Source organism: Corvus kubaryi, unplaced genomic scaffold, assembly GCF_017639235.1.
Source record: "Corvus kubaryi isolate FWS band 111438036 unplaced genomic scaffold, C.kubaryi_AGA036_p1.0 74, whole genome shotgun sequence".
NCBI lineage: Eukaryota > Metazoa > Chordata > Aves > Passeriformes > Corvidae > Corvus > Corvus kubaryi.
Window position 1 is genome coordinate 11,222,138 of NW_024582061.1, and position 12,530 is coordinate 11,234,667.

General features: G+C 41.5%; 1 protein-coding gene across 4 annotated transcripts in view; it reads right to left on the reverse strand.

Annotated features, from left to right (window-relative positions):
• The window catches only part of GNPTAB (N-acetylglucosamine-1-phosphate transferase subunits alpha and beta), a 41,057-nt gene extending 29,418 nt beyond the window's left edge, over positions 1-11,639 (reverse strand). For 2 of the 4 annotated variants that reach the window (XR_006020002.1, XM_042050399.1), the window contains exons 1-4: positions 11,463-11,639; positions 7,302-7,387; positions 1,702-1,821; positions 3-44 (exon numbers count right to left, since the gene is read on the reverse strand). Coding sequence is in view for 3 of the 4 variants with exons in the window: in XM_042050399.1 (XP_041906333.1) it covers positions 3-44; positions 1,702-1,821; positions 7,302-7,387; positions 11,463-11,579 (365 nt within the window). In the remaining variant the exon portion in view is untranslated. The remainder of the gene's footprint in view (positions 1-2; positions 45-1,701; positions 1,822-7,301; positions 7,388-11,462) is intronic. The other 2 variants (XM_042050397.1, XM_042050398.1) reach the window with 1 other exon arrangement.
• Between the last annotated feature and the right edge of the window lie 891 nt (positions 11,640-12,530).

Below are 12,530 nucleotides of genomic sequence, written 5' to 3' on the forward strand. Positions count from 1 at the left end.
ACCTCTTCTTTGTTGGTTCTGTTGCATTCTTTCCAAGGATTTCCCTATTACAAAGTTAAAACAAGCATATTAAATAACACTGAATTGACAGTTTTAAAAGAACCGACTCTAATTTCAGATTGTTAATTGAGTCAGGGACACGTTGTCAAAGCACCAGTAACCCAGATAAAGAGCTGCCAAGGCCTTGCCATTGGCCTTGCCATTGGCCTTGCCAAGGTGAGCACAGGCTGACACTTGTGCCCTTCACTGCTCACCCCCATGCAGTGCAGAGCTCAGAAATGTGTGGCTGTGCTGAGAGCTGTGGCAGCAGGATTGTTTCTGCTACAGGAATTTATGGGGTTATTATTAGGCTACTTAACAAAAGCGATATTGATGTGAAAAACACTGGTAAGAAACCAGAATGAAGTGACCTGAAACTAGGCCTTGATTGTTTTGCCTAACATAAATATTCTGATAAGGTCTATGGAACAGTTCTTTTTGCAATAGCGGTCATTGACTTCAAAGCCCGTGAAAAACGGGGAGAGAACCAGGTGTCCCTGTAGATAGCAAACACAGTATAGACACGAGTCTTAACTCATAAGCTTAATTTCAACTTTCCAAATCAGTGTTATGGAAAAAGACAACGTGTTTTTCCCTGCTGAAACAGGAATCACAGCACGAGTGATGACAAAGCTAAACCCACTAATATTAGCTATGTGAACTGGTAGGAAAATATTAGCATAAATCTGAAAGCTTTTCAGAGCAGAGACTATGTTTAAGATCAATGAATTTAAAGTTCTACTAATACTTTCAGTGTTTAGGTAACAAAGAAAAGATCCAGAACTTCCCTTGAGATCATACCGTTAGTTGTACCTAAATTGCAAGACATAACAAGCCAAAACTCAGACCAATCCACTTACTTGTGGATTTCTCATTATTCTGAACTAAATTATTATAACCCTTAAAAATACAGACTTGCCCTTCCATTTATCATATTTACTGGCCAAAACAGATCATGTGAGCAGAGTTACTTATCAGAAACTAAATCAACAGTTACAAGACATAATCCAAGGTATCTTGGAAACAGCAGCCCCTGTTTGAAGGCTTAGATCAGTAATTTTGCAGAACTGTATAGTGTAATCTACAAAAACAGATGCAGAAATACATGTCTTTGCTTCCTTAGCTAAAGGCCAACTCATACCTTTATAACATGCATAAATTATTTTCCCATTTCTCAGTTTCAGTGTTCATGAGACTATTAATCTAACTAATCTAAAAACAAGAACTTAAGAAACATGTTTAAGATTTTATGAAGCCCATTATAAAAGAAATACGAGGGGGGGGGGGTCAGGAGAGAAAAAAGGGTTGAAGAGAGGTTATATATTTGAGGCATAGTTTTATTATTATTATTTACAAACTGAGTTACAGAAATCAATACAAAATGACATACACAATGCACAGTTTTCCACACGGCATTTTACAAATTCATGACAGAACAGCCTTAATTCTTATGCCTATCTTAAACAATTTTCTAATTAGACAGTACTTGACAGCTAAAAGTAGAACTGAAACAAAGTTTTGGGAATAATCAAATGAAGAAGTGAGAAAATGTGCTTTGAATTTTCATCTTGAGTAACATGGGAAAAAATGACAACAAAGAAAACTAGTACAGCATTAGATTGCTGCTGTCAGCTAAAGAGAAAAAATATGTAAGATTATTACCTCATTATTTTCTGTTCTTCCTCCATCTGTTCCCTGACCTGTTGCAATTCTTTGATCAGTTGAACATCTGTGCCATTCACCCAGGTGTACACCACATCAATTGGCATGGGTAAACAAAGCCTACATAATTCAAAGGAAAGCTACATGAGCTGTTTAATATTACATTACAAGTGTTCATGGCATCCTACAATAGCAATTTCTGTCTAACAACAGAAATAGTTGGTGTCTGGGCTGCAAACAAGACAAAGCAAAAAGACTCTCTTTAGCTATATATATCATGTCTCGATTATAGACAAGCCTTTGACAAAACAGCACAGACATCAACCAAAAGAACACAAAGTGGTTTTAACTGTTCAGTAACTAAAGGAAATTCTAACTTTATGCTCTAAATTCCACTGACACCAACTCCTTCAAACCCATAAAATTTTTTCAAGTCAGTACCAGGACCTGAGCACATTCTTAATTCACCAACTACTTTAGACAGGACAGCATGAAGCATAACTTAAATCATACTTACTGTTATTTAATTGCACAGAGCCAGTAGATGTCAGCAGGACCAGGTCTCTATCCTAGGAATGTCTCTTAGATTATATTAACAGGGCATTTCATAAACCAACCATCTAATCTGGGTACATGAATTCAGACTCCAGACACGGCAGACAAATTAATTCTTGACACAATTGAATATCCTGGAGCTGTTTCTGGAGAGATGCAGATTTCGTAGCATGCAGGGGTTTGGGTACATCTTTCCTATTTTTTTTATGATGAGCTCCTCTACAAGGCCCACAGCTTTGTGTCAGCAGGTGCTCCAGGCTGCTGCCATAGGTGAGTCTCTGAGTCCCGTACAGCAGGAGGATACCCCAATTATTATTTTCTAAAGTTCCAGTGTCAAGCCATTTAATACCTTCCTAAACTGTAGATGGCCTAGCAAACATTGGAAAACATCATAGTGTGACCCCATGGATCCCAGCATTAGAGAGGTTCAAAGGTGTTCCCTCTCCACGCACGGCATCCTTCCAAAAGCATTCAAAGAGAGGCAGAGCTTACAGGCAGGTATTTCATCCACCTTCCCTTGCACAGCATGCCACACAGAGAGCTTGCACCCAGCTTCACTTTCTACTGGCTCAGACTCAATAACTGAAGCACAAAATTTGGTAAAAGGTCAGCCAGCAGCTCGTCACAGCACAATGGGCAGAAACATTTCGTACTCGATTTACCACTGTTCCTAACTGAGCTGCAACACTCAGAGGATAAGAGTGGGTCATTCTGAGACAGTTTGAACGTCCCAGCAGCAGTGCTGCCTTCCCCAGCAGCACCACCCAGAAAGTCTCTCCTACCCAAAAAAAGTCAATTTACTGAATACAATTACCCTTCTAATTGATTATTTCACTTTTTTCTCCAGAGATGACTAGCTTCTGGTTCACTTGCAAGGCATGTTTTGAACTAAAATGTCCTCCAGAGGAGTAGAAATTCAATGGCAGGAGCTCCTCCAGCTTTTCCACATTTGTTGTGATCGGTTAAATTACTGGTTTGACGCTACCTGGAATGCTACAGCTCGGAGTGTTTTAGGTGGAAGCACCTGACTCAAGTCAGTGGATTTCAAAAATGCCCAACCTTCAGCCTTCTGGGCAAAGTGCAGAATTATTTACCCAGGCTTCATTGAAGAACACAGTATGTCTGAAAGAACTCTGACTCTTTCTATGATGTGAGGCAATTTTGACATCTGTGAAGCCTCTCTCCATTTTCCCATTTCCTAAAAGTGTGTCTCTATGCAGTAGCACATACACCTACATACACTATGCCACATACAGCCAAATGCTAGTAAATTCCACAGAGGAAAAGCATTTTTGGTCAGATGCAGGCATGTTAACTCAATTAACCCTGGCATGGCAAGCTCATTCTTCACTACCAGCGGCAATAGAGACAGACCAGTAAAAAAAAAAAGGGAACTGTCTGCAGATCCACTAGTTTAATTGCTTAAAATTCATCCAAATACTGAATAAATTTTCTTAATGTGCCTTTACAGCATACATTGTTTCAGAAAGTAATATTTATCAAACATAATAATAAAAATCAGATGTCCCAAGTCAATTTGTTGTTTCCAATTAAGCAAAGTAGCACTGTTAAGACTGTACCTTTCTGGACTTGGCCAAAGCTTTCTGGCTGGTTTCACGGCTTCCTAAAATATCCTGCGAGTTTATATTTTCAGAGGTATGTAGTGGAACTTTGCTGTAAAAAGGTTTAAAATTAAAAGGAACAGATTCTACACTTCAGTAGTATTGTTCCCAAACACTCTCTTAATATGCAGAGTCTTTTGCAAATTGTTGAAGTTCAGAGAAGTCTTTTCACTCAAAAAATGTCTCTCAAATACTGTAGCTGTGTTTCCTTCATATGGATTTATACATTTGGTCTTCCTCAGAAACACCAGTCTGGCAAACGGGTTAAGCCCAAGCTGAGCTGAGCTAATTTACTAAATACAGCCACCCTTCTAATCAGCTATTTCCCCTCTTTGTCATGACTAACAGATGCGACTCGAAGGTGCACTTTGATTCCAAGTGGAAATTATCTTAACACCTTTCTACAGAAAATCATCACTTTAGAAAATTCCTTGGAGACTCCCAGATAATTAATTGGGGTTTCACACTTTTCTCCTTCAAAAACCATTTTTTACTTGCAAATCTAAAAACATCAATAGGATCCTGCTTGAAGACAAAACCAGAGCCACCAGCTCCCCCAGATAGGACAGGAGACCTGTCACTCTTGCTGGGAAGAATTTCCCATACCCATGATATGTTTACATAAGAGAACCATTGTCACAGCTGAGATTGTAGGTAGAAGACAAACTTTATTGTCTCAACATCCACTGTTGCTGAAGAGGTACAGCAGATTTTGGATCTCTCCCAAGCTACCATATGGTGATCTCCAACCTTGCTGAGCCTCTTTATGGACAACAGAGGTCTAAGCTGCTCATAGAAAACCTCCCAGCCCTCCAGCCTGTTCCAGCTCTGTAATTATGCACTAACAGTAAGTCAGCTGTTCCATGGATTTTCCTGCTCCCTCATTTGTATGTCTTTTCCTCTCTCCAGCCTCCCTCAGCTCGACAGTTAATGGCTGGCTGACCACTGATAGCTCTCACTTGCTGCACCCTACTGAAATCAGTCTGCACATTTAAAAAGCTGAGGATTGTTCCTTCACATCTTTCCATATATATTTTTGAGTTTTAAATATGACATCCTGGAATAGCAAAGTTACACTGAGTAAAGTACACTTACTATACCACTTGCAAGTAGAGTAATAAAATGCAGTCCTCATCCAAAACACTCATGCATGGAACTCCATTATTTAGTTTCCTTTTCTCCCTTTTTATTTTCATGTCAAAGCTTAGTCTTCAAAAATGGGTTTGGATAATAAAGTGACTTGGTAAAAAGCCCTGGAATGTCTACTCCACTCTCTCAAGGTGTTGTAATGTAAGTAGCTGAGCAATCATGTAAGTACCAAGTTTAGCAGCTGATGTGGCTATCTGAAAAGTACCACAGGTGGGATGCCAAGGGTAATTAACAGGGAGGTAAAACAAGCCAAAGCAATTGCTAAACTTCAAGGCAAAACCAGAAGTCTGCTTTGGTCTGGCAGAGTACAGTGTTCAATAGGTGTAACTAATGATGTCATTGTTTTTGTCTGACGAACTTTTTAGTTTATCATCATAAGGAGCTTGCCCCCATACACAAATTTGTCTACATTCCACAGTGAGGTTTTTTCCATAGAAGTTTACAAGTCAACTGTTACACAAGAACAGAGAATTTTACCTGCAAAGCTCTTAGAGAACAACACAACTCAAATTCAATTGAAGGCCCATTAATATTTCCCAAAGGCCATGTAGTTTTTAGTTTCCACAAAGCAGTACACCTGCTTAATTTTCCTAACCAACAAGCCTCCTGTTCTCCAATTCTGAGTATTTTTCTCTAGCACTAAAACAGGAACTGATTAAAATCACTGTACGAGCGACATTCAATCTGGAAGTCCACAGTCCTCAGTTTATGTGTAGCTCTGTATGTTGCATTGACACCAGACTAAAAAACTCCACCAAACCACCACTGATGCAAGTGCATGCTGCAAGACAGGGTCCATTACTGCATTTGTGAAGTTTGATAATAAAAATAAACTGAACCCCTGACAAGGGATGTCTAAAAGTCAAAAAAATGCCTAAAACTGTATCTCTGCAAGGACTTCTTGTTGGTATGGATTTTTAGAGGAAGTTGGTATCTGCATGCAAATGTCACAGCAAACATCCCTGTTACTCCTGACACGAGACTGTTAAAGGCATATGGGTGAACTGGAATAATTTAAGCACCCATCATAAAAACCTTAAGCTTTTGATCAGGCAGCCAATAGTTCCTCACCAGGCACTGGATGTTTTGCTCCCAATCCCCAGAAATGAACACTAGTGAAGGAGTGCTTTACACAACCAAAATGAAGTAAGGAAACACTGCAGAAATGGGAAGTGACTGTATCTACACCACAAGAGTAAGATTTGTGATTTTGTTTTGGAAAAAGTCAACGGTTTTATAAAAACACTGCAGTCAATTATCACAAAGTCAGGCATTTTAGTACTGACAGGACCAAACTGGCATGTTTTACTTCAGCGCTGCTAAAACATGTAAACATTAAGCTATTCATCCATATGAGCTGTATCATTCTGCTTTTATCTGTCATCCTTTGGAAAATGGGGGAGAGGAGTAGAAGAGGAGACTATAATAAAGTTCATAGTATTCACCAACACCATGCAATGCACTTTTACAGAGTTATCTCACACCAACTAAAGCGTGACAAATTGATCTGATCATTTCTACTGTTCCATGATGCAACAAACCTCAAGGCAGATTTAAGCATCTGCTTTCAGGGTTAGTTTTTTTCCCAGTCAAGTGTATCAATATTAAGAGTCTGATGACACCTGCTTAGTAGCTTTCTTCCACCTACCAATTCACAGTCCACTTACTCCCTGAGCAACAGACGCCATGGCTATTCAGACATGGAGTCACAGGAAGTCACGTAGCAGTTAACACAACTGAAATAAATGACCAATTGGTTTCCAACTTGCTGTGAGAGATTCTCCCATGCACTCAGATTTTAAAAGCTTATTACTAGCTTTGTGACTTCTCTGCTAAATAATGACCCTCATGAGACATCACAGAAAATGCAAGGTAACTTAAAAATAACTTCTCAAAACACTGAAAACTGAAATTTTAAGCACATAGGAACAGTACTTATGTTTTCCTATCTTAATATGGAACATATGTCATTCCCTCCCTTCATTGCTAACATTGTCACCATATTGATGTTTCATTAGAGACTGGATGAATTAAACACATTAAAAATGTAAATTTATTATATGACTAGAGCTTTCAAATGCCAATCTTCCAAACTGGGAGATTATGCACTAACTATGCAGTATATTTAAGCCACTAAGTTTAAAAATTGCTGCAGATTTAGAGCCCATACAAAAAGGTCTACTCAACAGTATGTAACTTCAACTAATATATTTTATTTAAATATTTAATTAGACAGTAAAATGTGCAATGCTGTCAAGTGCAGGTAAAGCTTACCGATTCTGAAATGATTTACCAGCGACGTTGTCTCTGTATGAATCAAACATAACATGATACTGGTCTCTACTCCACTCCAAGACAACCTGCAAAGAAAAAAAACCAAAACCACTTGATGTCACCACCTTCTAAAGTTAGGTATTTAAATTTCATGCTTTGAAATCTTTAACCACAACTGATTTCATTCAAATTGATCTATGCACTAATAAACAACTGAGCAGACCAAAATCCCAACTAAATTATGACACTGAACCAGCAATCAGACCCAGAACAGAAGAGCATGCTTAATTTGAACAAACTCTGCTTTTCTCTGCAACAAAGGATTTCATTATTTATGTACACTCTTTTTAAGCTACTTTTTATTTAGGTCACCTCCCCCTTGTCTCTCAGTATTTAAAAGTTCAGGAATGTTTTCCCAAAACTGAGACATAAATCAAATATAATTTGATACAAGCAGGAAACCCCTAACACACACACACACACCCCTGCACAGTTTTGCTCATCTTTCTCTCTATTCTCATACAGGACATATTGAAGTATACACGCCTCCAAAATCTGAGCTTTGCAAACAAACAGCCAGGAAAAGCACCCACAATTTTTCAACACTAAAAGTGGTAACTATGCTTTGACATAACAAAGAAGTCCAAGTATTTTGAGATAAAAGCAATATAAAACATACAAGTTCTCCTCTGAGATAAACTTGCTATGACATCCTTTCCAGTGAAAGCCCAACCTTGAAAACTACAGTGGCATTTTGTGCTATTTTAGAGTTGAAGGCACAGTGGCTTAATTTACTGGGATAAGTACATATTTGTATGCACTGGAGAGGGAAAAAAACCCAAAACAAACAAATGAAAACAACAAAACAAAAAGAAAGGAAATCAGGAAAGGATAGTATTTTACTATAGTAGTTACTTTGATAGATAGTAGATAGTTTTTTATGGACAGTTTTTATGACAGTTACTTTACATCACTCTTCCTAGATTTAAATATTATTATCACTTATTTCTTGTATTGTGGGAACTATGAAATACACCATTTCTCTAAGGTCACACTCAAAACCACAAAAAGTTTCCTCCCTCTTAAGAGGATACACATCTCTCTTCCCCCGTTGCCACTAAAGCAAATTAAAACCTTCCATCGAGCAGGGAAGCTCCATCATGTGCCTGGGTGACAAGAGCACACACACAATTCCTGCCAGAGCTGCAGATGGTCTCTTTGTAACTAAGACCACATCAGCACACTTCCATTCCCCTCATACAAAGGACACAGATTGCCCAGGTAGGCATAAAAATCTCCTCCCTTAAATACCAAGGTCAGGAATTGTCTTAAAAACACACAGCATTGCACTTTCCTATGCATAAATCATTAAGTCCTTCTGCCAAATACCAGGTTTAATACAGTACACACTGGAAGAGCGTATCCATGTGGAAACATTTGCTCCTACTGATAATGATGAAGTGACACACTGCGACTGATCTGTGTCTAGAAGAAATACAGAAGTATTTGAGTAAGAATATATTATATGAATAATATGTCTCTCCAGAAGAAAAACACTAACCATTCCAGCCTTTTTCTTTGTCTTTCGTGTAACTATAGCCAAAAAGAGCAGAGGACAGAACTCTTAACAACACATCAAGGAACAAAGTTAAAAACTCTTTCTACCTGATACATTTTTTCCCAGCAACTGTTTCCTCCTGACACATTGGGCATAGTGCAATAATGCCTAGAGGCTCTTTTGCTTCAACTTCTCATACTGATACTATAAAACCACCAGAGGAACATTAAAAAAGGTGAGAGGCACTGCCTATTAGGAGCTACTGTATCAGACAGATGATAACAGTGGCTCTGGCATGGTCTGGCTATAAAGCATTTTCCAAAGCAGAGCTACCTACAGAAGCATGGCCAAGAAGGGTTTATAACCAAACTGCCCTAATACTTAAAGCTCATCTTACAAACAGGGAGCAGCATTGACTTAGACCTGGCTACCCTGTATGCTTTTGCAGAAATATTTCTGAATCCTGCTCAATGTCCTAGTATTTCACTGAGCTCACGATTTTCCTTCAAATGAAGCTCATTTTCAGCTTCTGGCTGTGAGAACATTATTACCAGTCTCAAATTATTTGCCCTAACCATCCATTTTTACTCACCAGTAATATTGACATTAGCATGAACCCAAGAAATCAGATCTAATTTTGCCTACTAGAACAAAAAAAAAGCTGGTTCTAGGGGTGGGGAAAAAGCAGAACTGCAAATGCTGTTCAGACACCAGGGTCTGATAAGCATGGCCTCACACTCCTTTTTATTGCTTCAGTTTCCCACAGATGGCTAAAAATGGTTTAGCTGTTAATTTCTAGAAAGATTTCTTGGTTTCAATTTCCCAACAGTTCTACATTTTTTTATTAGTTGCTGCCTTGCAGACTCTGTACTGGAGAAGCATTTTCCATTCCCACGATAGTTGTCGGAAGAGGTCTAACAGTGTTCATTCTCACAAGCCTTGTCTCTCCTAAACCACTGAACTACCACTGTTTACCAATATAAAAAGGCAAAAGCAAAATGCATGCAAACATCTCTTACCAGGCTTAGTTTCATTGGTGTGTTTTAGCTTGTTCTTTCTAAAAACACTTTTCTTTTTTCTTAACATGTAATTTGGAAAATCTACTCCTACCTGATTCTCCCAGGTCTTTTGCTCACTCTCTAAATTGTATCTAAGCTTTCCAAGTAGCTTTTAAACGGCTGGAAGCAGCAAACTAAGATTTAGGAGGAAACTCTGAGCAGTGATTTTGACTGATTCTCACCAAAATCAGCCGTAACTTAGACAACTACTGAAATATTTTTTAAAACCTCCAAAGTTCTATGATATCCTAAAGCTGGGTTTTAAGTCCCCATTCTGAAGAAATGCAAAACTGTGCTCAGTTTCACAGCACCAAAAAATCTGCACCAATCCACGTTGATACTCATGTGCAAACAGGTGCCTATGAGTACTTTGCAATTACTTAATTTGCTGATGGCTTGGAAGTGTTTCAGGAACTTGTGGTCCCCACAAGACAGCAGAGATTAAGGACTTTATACGAAGATGTGTTGGTACACAAAGTTTTGATTGTGCTACATCCAAGAGTTTCAGATAATACTCTTTATGGATCTTCTTTCTTTCCCCCTGTATCTGAAAGAACCCATCAAATTAGAATAGAGAAGGGAAAAAAAAAAAAAGGGGGAACAACTTAGGAATCAGGAAATTCCAGTCTGTTTGCATTGAACACTGCCATCCTTTTAGACAAAAATACTTGAATTCCCTGATTCCTTACTATATTCACAAACACTGCACTGAAGTAGGATTCATTTTTTCCTCTCCAGATCCCTTCATTGACTTACCAAATCGATAGGACAATGTGAAATGAAGATTTAAACGCACAACACATCCGTGTAAAATCATATCTAGAAAAAGTGTAATTACAAGGCATCATTTACAAACTAATGCGGGCGAACTAAGTAACAAGTAAAGAGCAAAGCAGACTATGCTGCGCAGCTTGGAGGGAGGATGCATTTAACTCCTTAAACTCCGGAAAGGGGAAAGATTCTGTCACTCCCAGTCGACATGTGAAGGTGACATCCAGCACAGGCTTTAAAAGACTCAAACAAAAACACAGCAGCAGTAAGTCACCTGATGAGGGAAGCGGAAAAGAATTGCACAAGAGCAGCAAACACCAGCTGCCCGAGCACGCCGGTCTGTGTCACCTGTTAGACCCCAGCTAACCCCCCGAGGGGACACGCGGCGCGCTGCCACCGCTCCCCGCAGCCCAACAGGTGGGGACAGGGCGGCCTGGGGAGCGGGAGCGGCCGCAGGGCTGCGCTCCGGGATGCGGGCACAGCCCGTCCCCGCGGGCACGGCGGGCCTGCGGCAGCGCCCTCGGCACAGCGCGAACGGGGCACCGCGATGGGCGGGACCTGTCACCCGCAAGGCGCCCGGTGCGGAACCTCGCTGCTCGCGGGACAACACAACTACCCGGCTCCCCAGAGGAAAAACAGCCCCAAACCCCCCCGGGGCCGTGCAGCCGCGGGGCTGCGCCGGTCCCGCCGGCACCGCTCCGCTCGGCACGGAGGGAGGGAGGCAGGCAGGGGAAGGGGGGCAGCCACGCCGCGCCGGCGCGGGACCGTACTGACCTCCCCGAACTGCAGGGCGGAGACGATCATGAGGACGAGGCCCCCGAGGCAGAGGCAGGGCCCATACCTGTGCGACAGGCAGGTATAGGTCTGGCGCTGCAGGAGCTTTAGCAGCATGGCCCGCCGGCGGCCGCCGCCCCGCACGGCCCGGCCCGGCCCCGCTCCCCGCGCTGCCTGCGCCAGGCGGGGCCGCCGGCCCAGCGCCCGCCCCGCTTCCGGCAGCGCCTGGCGCCGCCTGGCGGTGGCGGAGGGGCCGCGCTGAGGGAGCGGCGCTCCCGGGCCTCACGGCGCGGCGGGGAATTGGCTGTTCCCGTTGCGGAGAGACGTCGGGAGGGCTTGAGGACATCACACAGCCGAGCTGCGTGCTGAGATTTCATAAGCAGTCTACGCGTGTTTTGGCGCAGAAATGAAGTGCGGGGGTGTGTTCGTGGAATGGGAATCAGCAGGCTAGAGAGGATTACTGATGGAATTCTTCAAGGACAGCTCTTGAGGAAAAAAACATGACAAGGAACTAGTTAGCGATCACTAGCTGATAGCACACTCTGGATTCAGCCACCTACATAGGACGGACGCTCTTGGTAGCGCCGCTGTCAAGCATTGATCAGGCGGAGGCACCGCTGGTGGCCGCAGCAGAATGATGGGGCGGCATAGGCCTGCAAGAGGCCAAGCATAGTAGCGCCTATCTCTGTAGTCTAGCCCTGCATCAAAAGGTCTTTTAAGTAGTTCTTAAAACTCACTGCAGTGACTTTTCTGAGTAATAAACATCATCCTTGTGATCCTTTATTTCCTGTGTTAAGTAACAGTGGCTGACCCTTTCCAGAACTTTGTCCCAGTATATTTACACAGTTGTGTGAGAGAACTACACCTGGCTATACTTTAAGAAGGCACAGCTCTTTGGCACATCTCTCCCAAGCCACTGAGCCCTTCTCCTACTTACTTTTTTGTGTCACATTTTGTCTTTCTCCAGGGTGAGAGGAATGCTAATGTCCTTACAAACAATTTGATGGGTGAAGGTTTGGGTGTTAACGTCTTTGGAATGGCTCTTAATGTCTCTACTAACTTCGGGCA